This window comes from Rhinolophus sinicus, chromosome X (genome assembly GCF_036562045.2).
Source record: "Rhinolophus sinicus isolate RSC01 chromosome X, ASM3656204v1, whole genome shotgun sequence".
Classification (NCBI taxonomy): domain Eukaryota; kingdom Metazoa; phylum Chordata; class Mammalia; order Chiroptera; family Rhinolophidae; genus Rhinolophus; species Rhinolophus sinicus.
Window position 1 is genome coordinate 45,258,534 of NC_133768.1, and position 27,203 is coordinate 45,285,736.

Consider the following 27,203-nt stretch of genomic DNA (forward strand, 5'->3'; position numbering starts at 1 on the left):
CAACCACATGTAAAGTTATTAAATGCAGAGTACAAAAACATACAAAATGAAGAAAAGTTTAAGAGACTCCTTCAACCACCTATCCACTTAGTTCTTCTCTCCAGGGCTTATCAGTGTGTGTGTGTGTGTGTGTGTGTGTGAGAGAGAGAGAGAGACAGAGAGAGAGAGAGAGAGAGACAGAGACAGAGACAGAGACAGAGACACAGAGAGAGACAGAGAGAGAGAGACAGAGAGAGAGAGAGAGATTGATTTTGTGATTTCTGGAAAAATAAAAATGATATGCTTATTTCCTAAGGCAGGAACACTTAACTGGAGTCCATGAATCCATAGGGGTCCACAGATGCCCTGTGGAGCATCTGTGAAGCCCCTTAAATTATACCTAAAAACTATATGTGCTGTCTCATGTACACACATGTGTATGCATGTAGTTGTTTTTTTTTAGAGGAAAGTCCATCATTTTTTTCAGATTTTTAAAGGAGTCTATGACTGCCAGAAAGTGACGAATCACTGTTGTAAAGTGTCAGTGAATTATTGTATTATCCCTGAAAGTGAAAATATCCATTGGAGGTAGTACGGGGTAGTAGACAGAGTATAGACTTTGGCATTAAGAAGAGGCAGGGTCTAATCCCAGCTCTGCCACTTCCTAAATGTGTGAAATTGGGTGATTCATTTAAATTCTCTGTGCCTCAGTTTCCTCATCTGTGAAATACAACTAATACCTAATTAATAGGATCCTTATGAGTATAAAAGGAAGTATTATATGTAAAGTGTCCAGCACATAGAGGTATTCAATAAACATTAATGAGCCTCTCCCTTGCCCTCCCTGCTCCCAATAGTAGCATTTTTGAGAAAAGAGGACTGTTACAGACGCAACACTCTTGAGGATCTTTAATGGTCTGGCTTTTAATCACTCTGTCAAGTAATGAAAAAAAAGATGTTTGGGGTACGGAGCAGGCAAAGGGTTATTTACTACCTTGTAAGTGACAGTAGGCAGGATCCCTGCAGGTCAGTGTGATATTTGCCCAGTTTTTCTCCTGTTTTTAATTCTTTTCACCCATTCCTTGCTCCCATGACAGAAATTGAAAGCCCATGATGAGCCAACAGAAGAAGTCTGTACCTGCTCTCAATTAGGGAATTTATTGTCTCAGCATCTGGGAAGTCCTTTGACCAATCCTCTCGGCTTTATGGGGATTGATGGAGACCTCAGTAACTTGATGGAGAGTGGCACCCTGTCCAGGGAAGGAGGCCTCCGAGCTCAAACGGATAAAGTAAAAAGCGAGTGTGCAGATCATCACCATGACTCTTGTAGAATCATGGGTAGCTTTAGGGCCATAAACATTTCTGAGGATGTAGGCCTCTCTGGAGAGACAGGCATCTCTGGCAACACAGGCATCTCTGAGACCATGGGCTCCTCTGGAGACATCAGCAGATTTGGAGCCATGGACTTCTCTGGAGCCATGGGCATCTATGGGGAAATGGACATCTTGGGGAACACAGATATCTCAAAGGCTAGCACCAAGGAGGCATGCAGTTCTGAACAACAGTGAGCTACTCAATTTGCTTCCATTCTAGGTACACCTGCATCACCCACAATGATCATTGTCCCAAAGAAGGCTGTACTGATTTTCTAATTGGTTTAAATGGGTAAGGCCAGGGCACCCCTCCTCCCACTTAAGAGTCTGGAAGGGCATTTAGGGCTTTTACTATTGATCAAGTGATCAGTATATGCATGCCAAGCAGCCCAGAATGTAGGCAAGGGAAAGAATATGTTATTGTTCTGGAATGGGATTTAACTTTAGAAATGTTACCTTTCAGCTGAGATATTAGCCTGGTTATATTACTCTATTTTCCTTAATGACCCACCTTCCCTACTTTTCCACCCTCACTGCTATAGCATGAGAACTAAGTGGGAATACTGCCATAGTAGAGAATTAAGACCCTGTTGAGGGGATGGAGGGATGGTATGCAACAGGTAACTGAATTGTAGAATGGTTTAAAATTTTACTTTCAGGTATGTTTAGTCATAAGCTGTAAGCTAATGGTATTGCCTATAGAGACCCCAACATTTGCCTGAGAAATAAATCAAAATTATCCTTACCTGTTAGCATGGGTGCATGGGTAGTTTAAGACATATAAGGAAGTAGTTTTCCTAAGTTATACTTGCTGTCCCCAGCTAGGTCTTATAATACTCACTTAGCCAACTCCCTTTTCATAGATGGTCCATGTTAAATTTGAATCCACTACATTCTAAAATGATCAATTCCAAATTAGAAGGATTTGAATTAATAACATTGATTAATATTATTCTCAACATCAGTTCAGGAGACAGTTGGAAATCTCAGTGCTTTAGACCCTAGTTTACACATGGCCTGTGTGCTCATCTGAGTTTTCCTGAAGCAAACCTCTTCTTAGGTCTTTTTTATGAAAGCCAGTGGTTTTACTTCTCTAGACATCACATCAGGTTTGTAGATTTTTAGATACAGTTGGCATTACTTTTAAAATCTGGTCGGTTCATCACCTTGTGGTAATGTACACTTTTGAAGAAAGTCCATTCTTATAGCAGGCCTAAATACTCCTGGGGGAAGGGATATGTTTCTTGTTGTTTAAATACCAGATTTTCCCCTTGGGACTGATGCAGTTGATGTACTTTCCTGTTGGGTATTCAGTCAGGGTTTACCCACTTTCACAAGCTGGGGTAGGGTAGACCTCCGGCAGTTTGGGTCATGCATTATATATTGTCAGCATTTTCAGAACGTCCATTCCCAACAGAATCCAGGTCCCCACCCAAGATGTCTATTCTGAATAGTCTATGTCTGGTTTAAGCTCAAATATTAGTTGTCTTATTGAAAGAGCCATCTCTGTTACCACATCGAGTTGTAAACACAGACATTTCTAAAGGCTCATCTTATTAGTTACTTTTCTTTGTAAGAAAGAGGTGCCTTTTATTTTAAGTGTTAGAAGTAGCAGAGAAGAGCCAGGATAGCGCCTTGATTTCTCACCCATAGCTAAACTATGGACCCAAAAACAACCTTCCTCTTTAGAGGAAGAACAATAAATCATTTTGGTTGTCTTTTTTTCATATGTAAATGGAAGTCACTTTTTTACTTATCACTTCTTGGTAGCTGTTTTAATTCTGTGTTTTTGAAGAACTAATTCATTTGAATCTTTTCAATTAATAAATAGGGACCATTTTTTAAATTTACGCTTTCTTGATAGTTGCCTTGTTCCTGTCATTTTAAAGCAATGAGGTGATTTTCTATTGTGTCTTCTCTGATCCCCCCTCTTTCCACAATTTGGTCCTTGACTTATATAACCCTAATCATCAGATGTTTCCAGTTATCCTTTGACTTCTTATTTCTGGAAAAAAATATTTGTGCAAATCATTTTGATCTGGATACTCTATCTAACCCTGGCTTTGTGAAGGAAGATGTCAAAGAGGATGACAGGACCGATCATCTGTCACAAGTGAGTCTATTCTTGCTTGTACACAAGGGCCTTCTCCCATACCTCATTCTGAATTTTACAGTCCATTAACTAGTATGATATTCCAAATACAGTGTGTTCAGGTTTTTTTTTTCAGGGAAAGGAAAAAGGCAAATGTCAAGACATAGTTATTTTGCAAATCCTGTAAAAAGTTAGTTTAAGATTTAAAAGTCTCATATTTATTTCTACAGAACTGAAGTAAGGCAGTACATAGTACCAAACTTTATTTCTTAGATGTAAAACAAAAGTAATCAGTAGTAAAGAGATGTTTTCAATATAGTTCTAAACTGAGAAATGGTAGAGAGCCACACTGGTATTACCAAAAGCAAAAACAAAAAATTTAAAAAGACTATCTTATTTTGTTGAGCATTAAGGTCATGGAATCAATTTCAGCCTGAAGATCTCTGAGGTTAATTTACTTGGTCTTTTTTTTTCTTCCATTTTATTTCCCAACATATTCCATTAACACTTTCCTGTTTTTCAGTTGGATTTGAAAATCTGAGAGAGGAAAAAAGTTCAGTGAGATCCAAATATTTATGCACTGCTAAAAACCCAGTAGCTATCTGTAGTCGGGAGCCTCATAATGGAGAGGAAACTCCCTAAGTAAACTTGCTGGGTATACTAGAAAAAAATGATCTATTAATGGCTTTCATTTCATACCCTCATATAGCACCTACACTGTTTAAGAAATGTGACTCCTTCCCCCACTGTCCTACCCTTCCAGTTCCCTGAGTAGAAATTCCATTCTAATGTGACTGCCCCACTTAAATAGGAGGGCATTTAACCACCTGCCACTGTCTCATCCACTAACCTGACCCCTGCCTGTTTCCTACCCAAGTTTCACAGGCCTGGGATCACTGCATATCTTTTCTAAGCATGAGGCAGGCTCTGTGCCTGTGCTTGTAGGCATGAGGGTAGGAGAGATTCTGCATGGACACCTTTTTAAAGAATTAATTATTAGTTTATAGAATGACAGATTCAGATTCCTCATGGTAATAGATAAAACAATCCTAAATAACAAAGGTAAGTTACAGCTAATAGTCTGACTTTTCAAAGAAGAAATTTAGGGATAGGGCTTGCAGTATGAAAGAAAACATGAAACACTATTTGGAATTAACAGGGCAAGAACATGAAGACTATGATGCATGTATTGGCCATATATCTTTGGAATGTCACCCTAGAGATTGTGTTCAATTCCTACCAAGTCAGTTATTGCCTGTCAACATGGATGGGCACCTTTTGTTGGAGACACACCTCACACTTCACTGAAAGTAAGATCTTTCCCTGAACACTTAATCCAAGTCTTTTAAAGAGGGCTTTTCAAACCAAGTTGGTAAATATTTCAACTTGGCCTGAATTTAGCCAGAAAGAGAAGTCTAATCATTACTGTGTTTCCCTGAAAATAAGACCTAGTCAGACAATCAGCTCTAATGGGTCTTTTGGAGTAAAAATTAATATAAGACCCGGTCTTATTTTACTGTAAGATAAGACCAGGACTAACATAATATAATATAATATAATATAATATAATATAATATAATATAATATAATATAATATAATATAATTAATATAATATAATATAATATAATATAATATAATTATATAATACCGGGTCTTATATTAATTTTTGCTCCAAAAGACGCATTAGAGCTGATTGTCCGGTTAAGTCTTATTTTGGGGGAAACAGGGTACATCAGATCTTTGTTATTTACTGGCTTTTATGAAACACAACGCCTTTTCTTGACACTGTTAAGCTTTGATAAACCACTGGGAAATCTTTCTATGAGAGCATTTTATCAAGTGGCCTTTTTTTCAAACAGTTGTATAGGGAAATGTCAATTGCCTTTAAGAAAAATAGTTCTCTCAAGAGGTATACTATACTTCAGATCGGTTTATACTTAGGAAGGTTGTTCTCAATTCCTCTCTTCATTCCCCATGTGTATGGTTTGGTGATAATCTGCTGTACCAAATCTTTACCTCACTCCCAGGCCTTTCCCTCCCAGAATTCTATGTATGATACAGATAGATATGATTCCAACCAAATCTGGTTGCTTTCTTCTAAGTGCCAAATCTAGACTTGACTTTTGATATAGACATTTAAAAACAAACAAAACATAGACATGGATTAAGCCTTAAAGTTTTTCCTATGGGCTTATTTTATACAGATGGATAGATAGATAATGTGAAAAAATGGCTTGCTGTTAGGTGACATCAAATAGACAAAGGACAAGGGAAAAGGTTTGGGGTTGTAAAGGACTCTTAGTTTGTTGTTCTTTTATGGGCAGTTCTGTTTTCAAAGCATTGCATGGTAGCGTAGAAGCTTTTCCAAAGCAAAATAATAATAATAATAATTTCAAGCCATACAGAGTATGTCTTCTCTGATTCCCTGGTTGTGAGACCAACTTCTGTGCCTTCCCTTTAAATAGGAAGTATTGGTTTTGTCACCAATCACAGCAGTCCACCTCATCTTTATATGTCACTGCAAGTAAAAGTGTGTTACATGCTCTGTGATTTGTGACTTGTCTTCACAAAAGGCCAGTGTGCTTTGAAAGCTGCTGTCTAATTTAGGCCTGTGTCTTTCTGGGGCTAAACAAAAACATGTTCTGAAGTTGGCCTGTATGAAACCAACATGTTAGTCCCGTGTCCTGTTTCTTGGCGTTTTCTAAAGCTTTGGGGATGTTCTAAAAGCCTCTTTCTCTTCTAAAGCTTTGTTGCCTTTCAACCATTTTCGAGGCTTTATGCTCTTCTTTAGAGAGCCCTACTACACCAGCCCTCACAGAATCCCAGTTGTAGGGAAGGTGGGAGAAGGGCAGGAGAGAAGATAAAGTAACACAGAAATACACCTGGCCAGTTAAGAAAAAGGAGTATATGCCAGACCAGGAAGACCAGCATTCCAGTTATTTAAGTTTGCATGTGCTCCAGTAATGTCCAAAAAAGGTTCTCTTTTTCAGGCAGTAGTGTGGGTGATGTATTTTCTTTTAAGGCTGTGTCTTCAAAAACACAGAATCTTTTACACTGGTAGCAACTCATTTCTTTAAAATGCTCTGAGTTGTGTATTTTCTTTTTAAACACTTTTCTCTGCTAGGGTATTTGGTCCTGTTTTTTTTTTTTTTTTCCCTTTTAAAGGGTCAAGGATGATAGATGATATTCTCCCCGCTTTATATGTCCCTCAGACAGGTGAGTGCTGGGCCTTTTCTTTGCCTCTTTGTAGCTGAAACATTGGACCCATCACCACTCAGGTGAGAATACAACAAAGTCACTAAGTGATCACTGTTCAGATGCATGTCTCTGATCCTACCTCACATGCAGTTGGCCTCACCAATTCACATAAAGTATCTCCATGTCTTCACCTAACTCATGTTTGCAGACAGGGTTATTTTTGTATTTTGTGAATGCCAGTGGGAATGCAGAGCACATATCCTAGTTCTGAAATAGAGAATGTTCTGTATTCTAGTTAATGGTGCCTCAGGCTTGGAAAGAGCTAACAAGTTTAGTCATTTTGGAATGTAACTTATAATAGGAGTATTTGTATATGTGTATGTATTTACTGTAACTTTAGTATGTGGTCTCACAGGTCATTTGGGCATTCAGATGAGAATGTATGCAAGATTAAAAAACTCTTTTAGTGATAGACCTTTAACTTTGATATTGTCCAGCTAAGTGCCATGCAGATGCAGACTTTAGGACATGTTAAGCCAAGCCAGAGATACAAACCAAATGATGGTGAAGCAATTAGCCTTTTCTCTTGGATGTATTAATCATGCAGCTTTAGAAGTAGTGTTATCTGTAATGTGTTCATGTTAGCCACATACCTGCATGGACATCCTGCAACTGATGTATAAATGAGAATCCAAGCTGTATATGTTCTTTGAGAACCTAACTTTTCTTTAGCCCCATGTTTATAGAATGACACTGTCACAGAAGCTCATCTGAACTTGCCAAGGTACAACAGTGTGTGTGATTGACTTTAAACTTCCTGTTGTATATTATTTTGAACCTGTCATACCACTGAGATATGGGTGTTTGACCCCATTAGGATATTCACTGCCATTTGTTTAGTCTAGTGCCAAATTTCTCACTAGTTCCCTCCTGCAGTTGTGTTACAATTTGAAGATGTTTGCTCGATACAGTTGTGGTTTTTTTGGTTTAAAATTAAAAACTTGCAATCTTTTATGTGTGTGAGGTTGCTATATAATAGCTACAAATGAAACAAGGCATACCTTCAAAAAAAGGTGTCCTGACATAGCCTTAATGGAAAAACCACTGTATAAAGACAGAGAATCTGCAACTAAGTTAAAATATGCACTGTTGATGTTAAAATAAGACAGGTGCCAGGATGCCTGCTTCTGGATAGCACGATGGAGTGCAGGGTCTAGCTGTCATTGATCAGCTGAGGACAAGACTGACACGAACTTAACTCATGAAAGCATACTGTCTGACTGATACCAGTTTGTTCATTCACACTGGGGGATAGACCTGTCCAAGAATCAGGCTGTTTATTCCCATCCAGGGCTCCTTCTTCCCTACCCCGCCACCCCCAGGAAGAATCCTCACACATGGAGCTTCATGAACTCAGGGGTTGTTTCCTCCCTGTGAACTCAGGGGTTTTTTTCCACAAAAGTGGCCAGTGATATCTCCTTGCCCCACAGCAGAGCCTCCCTCTCTGGGAACCACATGCCCAGGGCCTCCAGTGGGTAGAACAGAGAGAGATATGGGTTCTAGTCCTAGCTTTGCTGTGCCAAGTCACTTCCCTTCTCTGAGCCTCAGAGGACTCACCTGAAAAATGGGGGTAATAATTGTACTTTTCTTCCACATGGTGGTTATGCAGATTAACTGAGCTAATATGTGAAGTACTACCTGGTAAAGAGCCTGGCACATACAAAAGCAAATCAGAATGATCAGTCAGCCTCCTCCTTTTATCCCTGTTGCTGCTGATTAAAATGATTAATTCTTAGGCTTCTTTTTTCCTCAGCTCCATTCAGCCCCCTTCCTACTCTTGACGCATTATGTTTAGACCATCAGGTTACATTACAATACAATTTCTGTCTTAGCCCATTCAGACTACTGTAACAAAATAGCAGAGTTTGGGTGGCTATAAACAACAACCATTTATTTCTCACAGTCTGGATGCTGGGAAGTCCAAGCTCATGCTGGAAGATTTAGTGTCTAGTGAGAGCTCACTTTCTAGACAGCTATCTCTTTGCTGTAACCTTACAGGGAGGAGAGATGCTCTCTTATGACTCTTAAACTGGCACTAATCCCACTCATGAGGATTCCACCTTAATGACCTCATCTAATCCTAATCATGCCTCAAAGGCCCCATCTCCTATTACCATAATATTGGGGAGGTTAGAATTTCAACATGAATTTTGGGAGGACACAGACATTCAGCCATAACAAGTGGATTAGGCTATGGCTCTCTTTTATAATTTACCAAGAAATCTGTTCATTATAGAATATTTTTAAAATATAAAGAATCCAAAAAAAGAGGGGCATCATAATTTCTCTCAGCAGAGATAAATCTACATGCATGCGTACAGAACAAAAATAGGATCACACTCCTATTTAAGTGTCTTGCTTAATTTTGAACTTTTTGTTTCAATAAATATAGCTCGATCTCATCATTTTTAATGGCCACATAGTATTTCACTATGTGAGCTATAATTTATTCAACCAACTCCCTATTGTTTGCCCAGGCTACAGCTTTCTTCTACATCAAATTATAATCTTACCTTCCTGAATTATACCCTATTTCCCTTTATTGGAATTCAGCAACCTCTTTTCTAATCTAAGATTCCACCTGTTTCCCTGAGATGACCTAAGCAGATGAATAATTTCATCTATCTAGGAAGATTTTATTTTTACCAGCAAGCTCTCTAAGGGTGATTTGAACTCCCAAGTTTTCAGGGTACTTTACTATAAATGGAACAAAAGCTGAACTTGGAATCCATCCACTCTGTAATTGCAAGGTAACCCACTGCATTAGCCCAAGGACATGAAAAGTTGGGCGCCCTAAAATCAACTATTTCCACAGCCTCAATTTATCCAGTAAGTATCCGGTTTCACATGTGAAAAGTATAAAGGGAAGACCCTGAATGAGAAATCACTTATGGGTGAGTCTCAGCCCCTCAACTGAGTTTCCTTATTTGTAAAATACGAACAATCTCTGTCCTGTTAGTCTAACACCGTGATTGTGCCAAATAAGGAAAATTGTAACTGTAAAAGCACTTTGTAAATTTTGAGGCACTTTTCACATATAAATTGTTACCTTTTGTTTCAATCTTCAAATCCTGTCCAACTGAACCAGAACTACCATGTAGAAGCAAGGAACCAAATAATCAAGAATTGACAGTATGCTTTTGGGCTTTGGAAAAATAAATGTTACTTGGGTATATGTGTGTCACAGCACATTAGAAAGGCTCCTGCATTTATCTAGGCCTCTGATGCCTTATGTTTAAAATAACTGGTTTGAACTAGATGATTACTAGGGAAACATACTGAACACAAATTGAGTGGCTCGTCTGTGCTGGGCCTTCAGCTGGGAGCTCTAAGTATATCTCATGTGGCTTAAATAGCCGAAGTCCTGTGTCTAAATCACCAAAGTCACATGTAGCTTGTTGGAACCCAATACTGACTCTAAAATATTGTGTCTCTTCAGAATTTTGTACCGTAGAATCCTGTTGGTTGGACTTCTGGTCCAGACAAGATGTAGACTTATTTTCACTGCTCATTCTAACTAAGTACCACTATAAATCCTGGAAATGATACAAGAGGCAACCAAAGGAGAACTCCAAAAGATCTTAGAACTGGTTTGGTATCCCAGGACTGGAATAACAACGCAAAAGAAGACAGTCCACCTTGGGTATTTCCTGACCCCCCAAATTAACAACAGAAGGCAGTCCAGACAGGCTCATTTCTCCCTCAGATCAAACAGGAATCCCTCTGAAGAGAGGTGAGCCTGGTAGTATCAGCAAAAAGAATTGATCAAGACCCTAACCCCACTAATAACCACCTAAGTGGAAGGTTCTCCATCCCTGTGTTTCCCACCCAGAGACACTGAGGCAGCCAGGAGACATTGATAAGATAAGCCCTACCACAACAAGTGCTCATTCCAGGAAGTCCTCACCATCTCCACAGGCGGGGGCGGGAGGGTGACCCTGTCAAAACAAGGACCTGCCATAGAAGCCTCCTCATCCTTGCAGGCCTGACACTTATCACCCACTCAGAGACACTGAGCAATGGACCTGGGTAAAGCCATTCCACCCTTTGAGTTAGCACAAGCAGAAACCAGCGAGAGCCCAGATGGCACCAGATAAAACAAGCAGACCAAAATAACACCACAAAGGCTTTAAAACCTAAACGTCCATTGGCACCACAGCTGACAAAAGTAGGCCAAAATCTGCATGGTAAAGTTAAGGTAACTGCTAAAGTAGAAGTTTCAAAAAGGACCCAGATTTTCCTAATACACTAAACAAAATGTCCAGGATACAATAGGAAGCCACCCATAATACAAAAAGCCAAGAAAAATCAGTTTGAATTAGAAAAGATAGTCACTGACATCAACACCAAGATAAATCAAATATTCGATTATCTCAGAAGGATTTTAAAAGCTGCCATTATAAAAGCTATTTTAAATGGCAAATAAAATTTTTTAAAAATTCTCAACAAAGAATTAGAAGTTCTGTACTTCCAGTTAAGATGGCAGAGTAGGTGAATGCTGTGCGTGCTTCCATTACTACATCAAAATTACAACTAAATTATAGGGCCATCATTGAGAACCACCTGAAGACTAGCTGAACAGAAGTCCTATAACAGGATATAAAAAAGAAGCCACATTGAGACTGGCAGGAGGGGCAGAGATGTGGAATGGGCAGGTTCCGCACCTACAGTGGTGATTATGAATCGGGAGGGATGTCTTGGCTGTGAAGTTTCCCCATAAGGAACAAGTGGTCCCAGCTGCACACAGGGTTCCCCAGCTCAAGGCTCCAGTGCCATGAAGAGGAGTTCCTGTAATATCTGGCTGTGAAAACCATAAGGGACTGCATCTGAGTGAGATGGAGGGCTGCTGGACACCTAGGCACTGCAAGTCTTAAAGGGCCTCTGCACATATTCTCTTACAAAGTCACTCCACTGAATAACGTTACTAAATAATGAATGGGTCAGCCATGAGATCAAGGAAGAAATCAAAAGATAAGACAAACGAAAATGAAGACATGACGACCCAAAATCTATGGGATGCAGCAAAAGCAGTCCTAAGAGGGAAATTCATAGCAATGCAGGCCTACCTAAAGAAACAAGAAAAATCACTAATCAACAGTTTATCTTCACACTTAAGGGATATGGAAAAAGAACAGCAAAATAAGTCCAGAGGGAGTACAAGGAAGAAGATAATATAGATCAGACTGGAAATAAATGAAGAGAGACCAGAAAAAAACAACACAAAAGATCAATGAATCCAAGAGTTGTTTTTAGAGAAGATAAACAAAATCGACAAACCTTGACAGACTCATCAAAAAAAGAGACAGAGGACCCAAATTAATAAAATCAGAAATGAAAGAGAAGTGACAACAGACACCACAGAAATACAAAAAAATTTAAGAAATTACTATGAGCAACTATATGCCAACAAATTAGACGATCTGGAAGAAATGGACAATTTTCTAGAAGCATACAACCTTCCAAGGCTAACTCAAGAAGAAACAGAAAACCTGAATAGACTGATTACCACCAGGGAAATTGAATCAGTAATCAACAATCTCCCAACAAACAAAAGCCCTGGACCAGATGGCTTTACAGGTGAATTCTACAAAACATTCAAAAAAGAATTATCACCTATTTTCCTCAATCTATTCCAAAAAATCCAGAAGGAGGGAAGACTCCCAAACACTTTTTATGAGGCCACTATCACCCTGAACCCAAAATCAGACAAAGACATTACAAAAAAAGAAAACTACAGGCCGATATCCCTAATGAACATAGATGGAAAAATCCTCAACAAAATACTAGCGAACAGAATTCAGCAATATATTAAAAAGATCATACACCGTGATCAAGTGGGATTCATTCCTGGTATGCAAGGGTAGTTCAACATCCGCAAATCAATAATGTGATACACCACATTAACAAAATGAAAAATAAAAATCACATGATCATATCAATAGATGCAGAAAAAGCATTTGACAAAATCCAGCAGCCATTTATGATAAAAACTCTAAAGAAAGTGGGAATAGATGGACCAAACTCCCCCCAGGGCTCCAGTGCAGAGGCAGCAGTTTGAAAAGCACCAGGGACATATGGGGAGGAACTAAATTGGCTAGCTTCAGTGTGAGAACCAGAGGGGCAGGGGTACAGGCAACTCTCTCCAGGGACAGAACTTCTGGCAAGAACCATTGTTTCTTTATTGAGCCCTATCCAAACACCCCCCCAACCAGTCTGGTTTTGGTGGGCACCAAATCTAAGCTCTCAATTAACCTGGCTGATTTGTCCTGCTCTGGTCATTCCCTGAGACCCCGCTCCACCGGACTTGGGAGCCCACCAGAACCTCTTCCAGTGGCTTCTCCAAACAAATAGCCTAACTCAGATTATGATGCAGAGTTTCCTAAAATCTCTCAAAGGTCCACAGACTAGAAAAAAGAAGTGGCAGTCCTTGGTGTGCCCTGCTCCTCTTGCTAAGCTACCCCAAGTCCAGCAAAAGCAGCGAATGGTCTCAACTTGCATTATAACACTCATCAGGTATCCCCAAGCCTGACATAAGCAGCAGCCACTCTTGGCTTCGATTGTAGCCTCAACTAAGTGGCCACAAACCCTGTACAAGTGACAGCTGGCTTCAGCTTACATCATAGTGCCCACTAAAGGGTCCCAAGCTTGACACTAGTGGCAGCCAGCCTCAGTTCGCAGAACAGCCTCTTCCAAATACCTCTAAGCTCAGCACAAGTGGCAAACAACCAAAGATCACCTTGTACCTCCTACCAGACAGGCCACAGCTGGGCACAAGCAGTGGCTGAGCTTGACTCACACAGGAGCCCCTATTAAGAGGCTCTACAATCAACACACTTGGTGGTCATTGTTAGATCACACACAGCACTACCTAACCAGCTCCACAAATGGCACACCCAAAGGGTGGACTTGTCTGACACTAGAGCTCCAATAAAGCAACTCCCACACTGGGGTCTGTCGGTCTGCACACAACATCCCATTCACTGTAGTCATGGCCAGCTCTCATAAGCAGTCAACCTGAGGGTCACTCCCACCCACTGACATGTGAACAGAAATCGAAGCTCAACTACAACAGGAGAGCACATACAACCCACATAAGGGACACTCCTGGAGCACCTAGGTTTGTGACAGAGAGAGTATACCACTGGGACCAACAGGATACCTATTACATAAGGCCACTCTGCCAAGACTGGGAGACAGCAAATCTACCTAATACATAGAAATAAACACAGGGAGTTAGCCAAAATGAAACAAAGAAACGTGCTAAAGAACAAGAGAAATCCCACCAAAAAAAGAACTAAACAAAATCGAGACAAGCAATCTACCAGATACAGATTTCGAAATACAGGTTATAAGGATGCTCAGTCAACTTAGGGGAGGAATAGATGAGCTCAGTGAGCATTTCATCAAAGATATAGGAAACGTAAAAATGGACATAGAAAACGTTTAAAAAATCAGTTGAAGAATATAACTGAAATGAAGAATACATTAGAGGGAAGCAACAACAGATGTAAGTGAAGGAAGGATCAAATCAGTGATGTGGAGACGTCATCAAGGTGGCGGTGTGAGGTGGGCCTCTGTGGCTCTCCCCTGGAATTTGCAACTAATGGAGCCTGTACGGTTCCGCGGGGGACTCCCTGCACAGCGGACAGGTGGGAAAAGGAGGCCCACTGCTATATTCACCTAGGGGTGGGCGAGTAGCGCAAGGGGGGGGAGGGAGAGGTGCGGAGACAGAGCAGTGCAGGCGCGGGACACACAGCTGGCTCGGTGCTCCCAGCTCGCTGCATCCCGGAGCTACGGCAGCTGTGGGAGAGGGAGGAGCTCGGACTGCTAGGACTCTGTTTGTGGCCCACAGGGCTGAGGGGACAGCATGTAGCGTGGCTGAGCCCAGCGTTCATGGCGGAGACCTCGAGAGGTGACTGAGAGAAGAAAGCTGAAAGCGGTGGTTTGAGCCCTTGCTGCCTATCAGAGAATGGAAGCCTTAGGCACTGAGACTAGCTGCCCGCTCCCTACCCTCATGGAGCTCGCCCTGCCCACACCTGCCCGGTGCTGGAAGCCGAACAGTAGCAGTGTCAGATCAAAAGAACAGAATATTTGCTGTTCTGAGAACTGTGGACCAGACACAGATTCGCAGCCCAACTAGTTCCGGCAAAGGGAGGGAGCTGTGGAAGCAGGACCGGCTATGGTGGGGGTCAATGCCATTGCTCTGGGCCACCTCTGAAAACTAACCCCGCCCCTGGACCCACCAATCTGGGCGGATTCCTGCAGAAATAAACACAACTGCTGAAACACATGGGCTCTGAATCTGGCGCAGGAAGAGCTTTGGAACTTCAAAAGCCCTCCGCATACCCACATGGACACTGCGCCCTGTAACCCACACGAACTATTAACAGAGCAGAAGCCCGTCTCCCAGGGAATCCCACCATTGTGTGAGAAGCTGGAATAGTGCAGAGAAAACAGCACTACTGTGTGAGAGAGAAAAAAAGGCTGCAGTCGGAGAGAAAATAAAACATTCTACCAACAAGTACTGGAAAACAAAAGAAAGACCTCTTCCTATCAACCTGTTGCAGAAGCCACTCCTGCAGATGTCTAGGAAGAGAAACAATCAGTAATTGCCATGACTAACAAAGGCAACAAGACACCTCAGAAAGAAAGTGGAAAGTCTCCAGAAAATGAACTTAAAGATACGGAAACGTGACTTAAATGACAGAGAATTCAAGATTGCAGTTCTCAAAAAACTCAACGAGATGCAAGAAAACACAGAAAGGCAGTTTAATGAACTCAGAAACACAATCAAAGAACAACATGAGCATTTTACCACAGAGATTGAAATTTTAGAAAAGAACCAAATACAATTTCTGGAGATTAAGAACTCAATAGAAGAAATTAAGAATGAAATAACCAGCTTAGGTAGTAGAGTTGACCAGATGGAGGAAAGAATCAGTGACATCGAAGATAGAAACCTGGAAATGACACAGATGGAAGAAGAAAGAGACTTGAGACTTAAAAGAAATGAAAGAACTCTACAAGAACTTTCTGACTCCATCAGAAAGAGCAATATAAGAATAATGGGCATACCAGAAGGAGAAGAAAGAGAGAAGGGAACAGAGAATATATTCAAACGAATCATTGATGACAACTTCCCAAACTTGTGGAAAGAACTGGATCCTCGAATACAAGAAGAAAATAGAACACCTAATTACCTCAATCCCAACAGGCCATCTCCAAGGCACATTGTATTGAAGCTGTCTAAAATCAACGACAAAGAAAGAATCCTCAAGGCAGCCAGGGAAAAGAAGACAGTAACCTACAAAGGAAAGCCCATTAGATTATCATCAGATTTTTTAGCAGAAACTCTACAAGCCAGGAAGGAGTAGAACCAAATATTCAAACTATTGAAAGAGAGAAATTATGAGCCAAGAATAATATATCCAGCAAAGATATCCTTTAGCTATGAAGGAGGAATAAAGACTTTTCCAGACATACGGAAGCTGAGGGAATTTTCTAACACACGACCTGCACTACAAGAAATACTAAAGGAGGCTATTCGACCACCATCAACAGGGACAATTTGTGGCAACCAAAACACAAAAAGGGGGAGAGTAAAGGCCTGAACCGAATATGGGAATGGAGAAAGTAAGCATGCTGAAGAAAATGGAATACTCTAAATATCAAACTTTCTTTTACATAAACTTAAGGGTAACCACTCAAAAAAATCCAGAACTGAAATATATACTGTAATAAAAGAAGAAACAGAGGGAAACATCATAGAATACCACCACACAGAAATAATAGACAACAACAAAGAGGCAAAGAAACAATGGAGACACAGCCTTAACGGAAAACTAAAGATAGAATGACAGGAAATCTTCACATATCAATAATCACCCTAAATGTAAATGGACTGAACTCACCAATAAAAAGGCACAGAGTAGCAGATTGGATCAAAAACTAAACCCAACCATATGCTGTCTCCAAGAGACACATCTCAGCTACAAGGACAAGCATAGATTCAAAGTGAAAGGGTGGAAATTGACACTCCAAGCAAATGGTACCCAGAGAAAATCAGGTGTAGCCATAATGATATCAGATGAAACAGACTTCAGGGTGAAAAAGATAACAAGAGACAAAGATGGACATTTCATAATGGTAAAGGGGACTAAGCTACAAGAAGACATAACAGTCATCAATATTTATGCCCTTAATCAGGGAGCACCAAAATATACCAAGCAACTACTAACAGAACTAAAGGGAGAAATTGACCAAAATACAATTATACTAGGGGACTTAAATACATCATTGTCAGCTATGGATAGATCATCCAAACAGAAAATAAATAAAAAATAGCAGCCCTAAATGACACATTAGATGAAACGGACATAATTGACACATATAGAGCACTTCATCCTAAAATATCAGACTATACATTCTTTTCTAGTGTACATGGAACATTCTCAAGGATAGACCATTTATTGGGACATAAAATCAGCCTCAGCAAATTTAAGAAGATTGAAATCATACCAAGAATATTCTCTGATCACCAGGCTTTGAAATTGGATATCAACTGCAAAAAGAAAGCAGGAAAATAACACAAATACATGGAAATTAAACAACATACTTTTAAAGAATGACTGGGTCAAAGAAGAAATTAGAGGAGAGATCAAAAGATACATAGAAACAAATGACAATGAAAATACATCCTACCAAAATTTTTGGGATGCAGCAAAAGCAGTTTTAAGAGGGAAATTTATATCATTACAGGTCTATCTCAAGAAACAAGAAAAATCCCAAATAAATAACCTCATGTTACACCTTAAAGAACTAGAAAAAGAAGAACAAGTGAAACCCAAGGTCAGCAGAAGAAAGGAAATAACAAAAATCAGAGCAGAACTAAATGAAATAGAGAACAAAAAGACAATAGAAAAAATTAATGTGACAAAGAGCTGGTTCTTTGAAAAGATTAACAAAATTGACAAACCCTTGGCTAGACTCACTAAGATAAGGGAGAAGACACTAATTAACAAAATCAGAAATGAAAAAGGGGAAGTTATCACGGACACCACAGAAATACAAAGGATCATCCAAGAATACTATGAAGGACTATATGCCACCAAATTCAATAACCTAGAAGAAATGGACAAGTTCTTAGAAACATATAGCCTTCCAAGGCTGAACCATGAAGAACTGGAAAATCTAAACAGACCGATCACCAGTAACTAAATTGAATCAGTCATCCAAAACCTTCCCAAAAGCAAAAGTCTGGGACCAGATGGCTTCACTAGTGAATTCTACCAAACCTTCAAAGAGGATCTAATACCAATCCTGCTCAAACTCTTCCAAAAAATTGAAGAAGAGACAGTACTCCCTAACTCATTTTATGAGGCCAACATTACCCTGATACCAAAACCTGGTAAGGACAACACAAAAAAGAAAACTACAGACCAATATCTCTGATGAATACAGATGCAAAAATCCTAAACAAAATTCTAGCAAATCGAATACAACAATGCATTAAAAAGATTATTCATCACGACCAAGTGGGGTTCAACCCGGTTCACAAGGATGGTTGAACATTCGCAAATCCATCAATGTGATACATCACATAAACAAAATAAAGGACAAAAATCATATGATTATATCAACTGATGCAGAAAAAGCATTTGACAAGATACAACATCCATTTATGATTAAAACACGTAATAAAATAGGTATAGAAGGAAAATACCTTAACATAATAAAGGCCATATATGACAAACCCTCAGCTAATCTCATAATTAATGGTGAAAAACTGAAGCCCTTTGCTCTACGTTCAGGGAACACGACAGAGCTGCCCCTATCACCTCTGCTTTTTAACATAGTGTTGGAAGTACTTGCCAGAGCAATCAGGCAAGAGAAAGAAATAGAAGGCATCCAAATTGGGAATGAAGAAGTTAAATTATCACTCTTTGCAGATGACATGATGCTATATATAGGAAACCCTAAAGACTCCACCAAAAAGCTATTAGAAACAATCAACGAATACAGTAAAGTTGCTGGCTACAAAATCAACGTACAAAAGTCCATTGCATTCCTATATACTAACAATGAAATCTCAGAAAAAGAAATACAAAAGACAATTCCTTTTGCAATTGCAGCAAAAAGAATAAAATACCTAGGAATAAAGTTAACCAAGAATGTGAAAGACCTATATGCTGAAAACTATAAGACATTTTTGAAAGAAATTGAAGAAGACACAAAGAAATGGAAAGACATTCTGTGCTCATGGATTGGAAGAATCAACATAGTTAAAATGGCCATATTACCCAAAGCAATATACAGATTTAATGCAATCCCCATCAAAATCCCAATGGCATTTTTAAAGAAATAGAACAAAAATCATCAGATTTGTTTGGAACCACAAAAGACCCCAAATAGCCAAAGCAATCTTAAGAAAAGAAACAATACTGGAGGTATCACACTCCCTGACTTTAGCTTGTACTACAGGGCTACAATAATCAAAACAGCATGGTATTGGCAGAAAAACAGACACATAGACCAATGGAATAGAATTGAGAACCCAGAAATAAAACCACATAAATATGGACAGGTAATTTTTGACAAAGAAGCTAAAAACATACAATGGAGAAAAGACAGCCTCTTCAATAAACGGTGCTGGGAGAATTGGATAGCCACGTGCAAAATAATTAAACTGGACTGCTATCTGTCACCATGTACCAAAATTAATTCAAAATGGATCAAAGACTTAAGCATAAGACCTAACACAATAAGCTTCATAGAAGAAAACTTAGGTACTAAACTTACGGACCTTGGGTTCAAAGAGCATTTTATGAATTTGACTCCAAAGGCAATGGAAGTAAAAGCTAAAATAAATGAATGGGACTATATGAAACTTAAAAGCTTCTGCACAGCAAAAGAACCATCGACAAAATAAAGAGGCAACCAACGGAATGGAGAAGATTTTTTCAAAGAGTGCCTCTGATAAGGGGCTAATATCCAAAATATACAAGGAACTCATGAAACTCAACAAGAAAAATACATGCATTCCAATTGAAAAATGGGCAGAGAACCTGAAGAGACATTTCTCCAACGAGGCATACAAATGGCAAATAGACGTATGAAAAAATGCTCAACATCACTAATCATCAGAAAAATGCAAATTAAAACCACAATGAGATATCACCTCACCGCAGTCAGAATAGCTGTCATCAGCAAGACAAATAGTAACAAGTGTTGGAGTGGCTGTGGAGAAAAAGGAACCCTCATACACTGTTGGTGGGAATGCAGACTGGTGTAGCTGCTATGGAAGGCAGTGTGGAGGTTCCTTAAAAAAATTATGAATAGAATTGCCATATGACCCAGAAATCTCCCTCCTGGATATCTACCCAAAATATTTGAAAACATTTATTCATAAAGACAGGTGTGCTCCAATGTTCATTGCAGCTTTATTTATGGTGGCCAAGACATGGAAACAACCAAAATGTCATTCGATGGATGAATGGATAAAGAAGTTGTGGTATATATGCACAATGGAATACTATTCGGCAGTATGAAAAGATGAAATAGCAGCATTTGTGACAACGTGGATGGATCTTGAGAGTATAATGCTAAGCAAAGTAAGTGAGACAAAAAGCAGAGAACCATATGATTTCACTGATATGTGGTATATGAATAAAAAACAACAAAAGAACAAGAGAAACAAATGAGAAAGAAAAACTCATAGTCACAGACAATAGTTTATTGGTTACCAGAGGGTAAGGGGAGATGGCGGTGGTATATGAGGGTAAAGGGAATCAAATATATGGTGATGGAAGGAGAAATGACTCTCGGTGTTTAACATACAATGTGATTTATAGATGATGTAGTACAGAATTGTACACCTGAAATCTATGTAACTTTACTAACAGTTGTCACCTCTTATAAACTTTAATTGAAAATAAAAAGATTTTAAAAAAGACAATGAAATAGTTAGGTATACACATAACAAAATAGGTACATGATTCATATGCTGAAAACTACAAAATGCTGATGAAAGAAACTAAGGACTTCAGTAAATGCAAAAACATAGTATATGTATGGGTTGGAAGACTGAACACAGTAAAGCAGTGAATTCTTTATAATCTTGATTTATAGATTAAATACAGTTCCTACCCAAATCTGAGTAAGGCTTTTTGTAGACATAGACAAATTTCTTCTAAAATGCATACAAAAAGGCACAGTCCCTAGTATAGCTAAAACAATCTTGACATGGAAGTGTAAAGTGGGAGTAATCATTCTACCCAATAATAAGGCCTGTAACCATAGTGATAAACACCTGTACACAGATATTCATAGAAACTTTATTCTTAATAGCCAAATGCAACCCAGATGTTCTTTACCTGGTTACTGGTTAAATTATGGTACATACATACCACAGAATCCCACTCAGTAACAAAAATAAAGTTCATATACGCAGCAATTTGGATGAATCTCAAGGGCATGTTGGATAAACAAAAGCTAATTCCAAAGGTATCATTTAATTTGTACCGTGTTTCCCCGAAAATAAGTGCTAGCTAGATAATTAGCTCTAAATGCGTCTTTTGGAACAAAATTAATATGAGATCCGGTATTATGTATTGTATTGTATTTTTTATTTTATTTTGTTATTAAGACCCAGTCTTATCGTAAAATAAAACCGGGTCTTATATTAATATTTTGAAATGGTAAAATTATAGAAATGGAGAACAGATTAGAGTTTGCCAGGGGTTAGGGACCAAGGGTGAAGGAATGGCAAGGACGTGTATATGGCTATAAAAAATGCAACATGAAGTATCTTTATTGTGATAGAACTATTCTGTATATTGTCTGTGGTGGTGTACTCAAGAATCTGCATATGTGATAAAGTTGTATACAAATAAATTACACAAATGAGTACAAGTAAACCTTGGGATCTGAGATGGGAGAATTGTATCAATATCAATATCCTGTTTGTGATATTGTACTATAGTCTTGCAAAATGTTACCATTGGGGAAAATGGTAAAGTGTACAGGGGATCTCTGTATTACTTTTTACAAGTACATGTGACTATGCAAGTATATCAATAAAATTGCTATTAAAAGCCTAATAATCTGTTTTTCAAGAATCATGCCCTATTCTGTCATGTTTAACATAATAGCTTATTTATTGGCTGCTGATCAGGTTTGCATGAGGCTTCAGATAATGAACAGCTTTAGGCCTTTGCCTCAAACTAAGCTGAGGCAGATATGCTTTTTGTTGATTTTTGATGTTTCTGATCTTTGGCGTCACTGATCACACCTGGACACTCTGACATTTTCTGAAGGAGTCATCTGACCTCCTGTGGACTCCCTGGTGCTATCGATGTGTAGGCAGGATGTGTGACCACTTCATGTGTGTGGGTGACAAGACTGGGGAAGGGACAGAATAGATACCAGCTTGAAAGAACTAGTTGAAGGAGCTGGGCTGTTTTCCCTGAGATAAGGTGACATGAAGGATAGAATACCTGAGTTCAGACCCCTAAAGGGCTGTTTGGGGGTAAAGAAAGTGGCTGGGTTGTCTGAGGTCCTAAGGGTGAGAGAAAATAGGATAAGACAGGATCAGCAGTCAACCTTAGGTGTGCTTTATACATGCAAATACAGACTTAGGAGAAAAAAGGACTAACTGAGCTGCCCAATAATGAGATATGCTGCTTCTGGATATAGAGTGCCATATTATTGGAAGCATTTAAGCAGAAATCATTGAATATCTCTCAGGACTGTGGAAATTTCTTTTCTTTTTTACATTAAATTTATTGGAATGATGGTTGTTAGTAAAATTACATAGGATTCAAGTGTGAATTTCTAGAATACATCATCTATATATCACATTGTGTACTCACTACCCAGTCAGTTCTCCTTCCATCACCATATATTTGATCCCCTTTACCCTCTTCTACCATCCCCCCCTTACCCTCTGGTAACCACTAAACTGTTGTCTGTGTCTATATTTTTTGTTTCTTTGTTTGTCTTGCTCCTTTGTTGCCTTCACTTTTATATCCCAGATATTGGTAAAGTCACATGGTTCTCGACTTTTCCTGTCTGACTTATTTTGCTTAGCATGATAATCTCAAGATCCATCCATGTTGTCACAAATGGCAATACTTCATCTTCTCTTATGGCAGTTCATTGCAGCATTATTTACAGTGGCCAAGACATGGAATCAATCAAAGTGCCCTTCGATAGATGATTGGATAAAGAAGATGTGGTATATATACACAAAGGAAATTTCTTTTCAATGTGTAGATTCTAACACCAAAATAATCATGTGAAACAGAGCTGCTAGTGCTTTATCCCAACACATCTCTGGTCCCCTCACTGACTTTTCATTTTTTCTTGATTGGGACCTTCTCTTCCTTGGTGTTTGGAAGGGAAAGAGAAGGACTCTGAGGTCTCGGGACCAGTGTTCTGTATAGACTGACATTTCTTTGCAGGAAAAGTCAAGGTATTATTGCTTGGAGTGGTATGTAGGGACACAGAACCTTACAATAACCCCTGGACTAATTTGAGAGATTGACATGGATACAGGATAACCATCGACAGCTTTTAGTTCTGGTATTTTTGCATTATGTGAAATATAATTGTTTCCGTGTCTGTTTTTTTCTAATGCATAAACTGCAAGCTCTGTCAGAGACTCCATATCTTACCTTGCTTTGTGTTCTTCCTGCATCTAGAACCTTACACATAGTGGCTGCTTGATAGTTTCTCCATAGAGTTTCTCAGTATGACCAGATTATTTGTGGTGTAGTTTGTATACCAAATGAAGGGGTGGCATTTCCTCACAAAAGAAAGAGGGAGCTGGCTCCCAGTTTATTTTTGGGTGACACCTCATATAGGTAATATGACTATTTCTAAAGGTATCTCCCTATTCCTTCATTTAAAGGCAACCAGGGAGATAAAATGGTACGATTAAAAGCTGAGCTTTTGACAAAATTTCAATGCTGGGTACATCATCTGGTTTGATGATGCTTTAGGTATGTGAAGAGTAGAGAGGACTGTGGGAATTTATTCAGGCTGAGCCTGGTGGGTTAGTGGAATGAAGAGTCCTTTATAAATGATCAGGGCTTTTTTAAACTTTAGAAAACCTTACTGATACACATCATAGTATGGAAGTCTCTGCTTCCCACTGTCCTCTTCACTCTTGGGAGGGGGCTGAGGTGTGGGGAGGAGAAGGCGATGTGGTGATGGACCTTCAAGAAAGGAAAAGAAAATCCAGAGAGGGTAAGTTGAGGATAGAAAAAAAGAGGGCCCTGACCGGAGGAAGGAGTGGCCCAGAGGAAGCTCAGGGGTCTAGCAGTGTAGCCCATTTGAATGGTGGGGAGGAGTACACTGGGGCACACTAAGAGCCTGAGCCCTGGCCTCACCAGGCACCTGTCTATCTGTCAGTCAGGACTTCCCCATGCATGGCCCCCCTCTTCTGGCTGGGATCACTCCCAGAATGGCACTAGTAAGATAACACGGCCCTGGGAATTGGAGGAGGAGAGTAGCCTAAAATTAGCCCGTTGGACCTAGTCAGCCCCAGAACCAACGCCTAGCCTTTAAGTGTTTGTTAACAGTGGGAACTGAGAATCTAACCTGCTCTGGCCTTGGGGCAGGAGGGGCTCCCTAAGGAGGGGCCACCAAGGCCCAGTGCTTCACAGAGGGACAGGGGCAGTGGTGACCCTAGGCTGCGCGGCCTCAGGTGGAAGCCTGGTGAGTACCTGGCGGCTAGGACCCCACGACACTGGCAGGGAGGAGTGAACCCTTAGGCCTGCAGGCCCCTGGATCTGTGGCTACCACCCTTTATAGGTTATTCCCACTGGATCTGGTTCCTGGGGGCACTTGGGAGGTCTGTAGGGAAACCTATTCACAAAAGGAAAGAGGGATATGATGATGGCTTCCTGCTGTGTCTGTCCCAAGCGGGTGTATCTGCCTAGGCTTTGGAGTCCAAATGGACCTGCTTCTTGAGGGAAATTGCCCTTATACGATACAGGGAGCATGAAGGTTTATCTTTGTGTCCTTGTGTGGTATTTGTAAGTCTGTGTGGGAGTACGGCAGGGTGGGCTCAAGGGTAGAAGGGTAGATAGAGCTCCTTAGGGTGTGGGGAGGAAAGTGACGCTTAAAAATAGTTTACTAATGCCCAGAGGACTGTTCCAGAGCCCACAGAAATCAGCCACTCTCCCGTAAGATCTCTTAAGCTGGATTCATAGACCCTCAAGAGGGGTCTATGACAAAGACCTCTAAGAGGGATCTTAGATAGAATTCAAAGGATCCAAAAACACAGATGGGGCAAACAATTACCTTTTATCCCCATAATCTCTAACTAGAAATTTACCGTTTCCTTCAAGGATGAATGCAGGCAGCAAATGGCAGTACTATTACTAGTTCCTGTAACTTGGCCACCAGAAGAAATGACAGACATTTCTTATCATATTACAGTCATGGCAGAGATCTGGAATTGTCATTTATGCTCATCATCACATAAAAATTACTCGTAGATCTTGTTATTTAATGTGTTAATAAGGAACATTTATTACTATATCATGCAGTTTTAAAAACATTTGGATAGCTGTATTTCAATATAATTTGTTTCCTTTAATCCTATGTACTTTATGTATTAAAATCATTCTGAGAGGTGACCAGAGATTTAACCAGATTGCCATAGAAGCCAATGTCTCTCTCTCTCTCTCTCTCACACACAGAGAGAGAGAGAGAGAGAGAGAGAGAGAGAGAGAGAGAGAGAGAGAGAGAGAGAGGTTTAAAACCCCTGCAATTTTGGGATCAAGAAGGGGAACTTTGCATGGAATTGTCACATAATAACTCTTTGATTAATAAACCACAAAGTGAGTTTAAACAGACTACTTAGATTTGGTTATCCTACCTACTAAGACTCAATGCACTTAAGTGCCCAAGCTAGCTGGGAGCCCTGGCTTGATTTCACTCTGGAGGTTCATTAGATGGGCCCTCCTGTGGGCTTATGGTATGACCTTGGTGAGAGCTTCAACATTATCTTCCACACTCCCTGCCTTCTTCATCTCCCTGGACACAACTGCCCCAAATAAAATAGTAAGAAGGGGATTTTTGCTGGCTGTCAGAAGAAATGATTTGTAAAGAAACCTTCCATGACTGAAGTCCCTGGAATTCAGCATAGCCCTCAAAGCTGAGGATTCCGGAAGCTGCAGTGTGACTCTGCTTGAGGCAAGGCGGGGGGGGGGGGAGGTCATGGTTCATTTTTCAGGTTGCAATACAAAAACAGGATCGGGAGTAGGGAAACATGGATTCTATTTGTGGTTCTGTCATTGCCTTGATGTAAGGCAGCTGGCAAATCCCTTACTCTCTCAGGCCTCAGTTTCCCATCCACAAAATGGGGACAATACAGTATTACCTCTGAAAAACACAAGACTATAGGTGTGTTCTGGGTTCTTGCTAATAAAACAACTGACAATATCAGCTATGCGACCTTAGGAAAAATTCCCTGCCCTCCTCTGAGGCTTGGTTTTCCCATCTCTAAATTGAAGAAATTAAATGATTTATTAGGTGCATTCCAGTCTGAGGTTATAAGAATTTAAATACAGAGCAATAGTTGTATAAGACCTAAGTGAAAATTATTTGATACTCCTTCCTTCAAGAGATGAAACCTAATTCCCCTCCCCATGAGTGTGGGTTGGACATAGTGACTTATTTCTAACAAATAGAATAAAGTTGAATTGATGTTATGTGACTTCTGAGACTAGATCATAAAAGACACTGCAGCTTTCTCCTTGTTGGCTCTCTCTGGAATCACTTGCTTTGGGGCAAGCCAGATGCCATGTCATGAGGATACTCAAGCAGCCTATGGAGAGGCCTATATGGTGAGAAATGGAGGCCTATTGCCAGGAGCAGTGAGGACCTGAGTCCTTCTGCTAACAGCCATTTGAGTGAGCCACTATGGAAGCAGATGAATCTTCCAGCTATAGTCAAGCCTTCAGGTGACTATAGCCCCTGCCAACATTCTGAATGTCACCACCTGAGAGACCCTGAACCAAACTATCCAGCTAAGCTGCTCCTCAATCTTTGACCCACAGAAACTGTGAGGCAATAAATATTTGTTGTTTTAAGTAAAAAAGAAAAAAGTCCTAAGTGATAACAATCATCACAGTAAAAGTGGTAACTGAGTACTACATTCAAGTGCTATTCCAAACACTAAATATGCATTTACCCATTTAATCCTAACAATAACCATCTGAGGCAGGTACTACTACCATCCTCTCTATACAGATGAAGAAATGGGCACAGATAGGTTAAGTGATCTGCCCTAGGTCACACAGCTAAGTGGTGGACCTGAGAAACAGAATGCCCGTCCATGTTTTACCACAACGCTATATGACCTCTCAGTCTGCAGCAGGAGCAAAACAGAAGGAGTTACAATATGGTATGATGAGTTCTATAGTGTTATAATAGCACAGACTCTCCAGGAACTAATCCATCAGAAGAAACTGCGTGTGACAGAAGAAAG

At 39.9% G+C, this 27,203-nt stretch overlaps 1 protein-coding gene across 8 annotated transcripts in view; it reads left to right on the forward strand.

The window, feature by feature from the left end:
* ASB12 (ankyrin repeat and SOCS box containing 12) overlaps positions 1-27,203 on the forward strand; it is a 139,021-nt gene that overhangs the window by 107,080 nt on the left and 4,738 nt on the right. Inside the window, exon 14 of one of the 8 annotated variants that reach the window (XM_019718865.2) lies at positions 1,077-3,202. The exons of 6 other annotated variants lie outside the window; for them this stretch is intronic. In XM_019718865.2, coding sequence (XP_019574424.2) covers positions 1,077-1,547 — 471 coding nt within the window. In that variant the 3' untranslated portion in view covers positions 1,548-3,202. Of the gene's footprint in view, positions 1-1,076; positions 3,203-24,221; positions 24,422-27,203 lie in introns of those variants that run through there. One more of the 8 variants, XM_019718868.2, reaches the window with a different exon arrangement.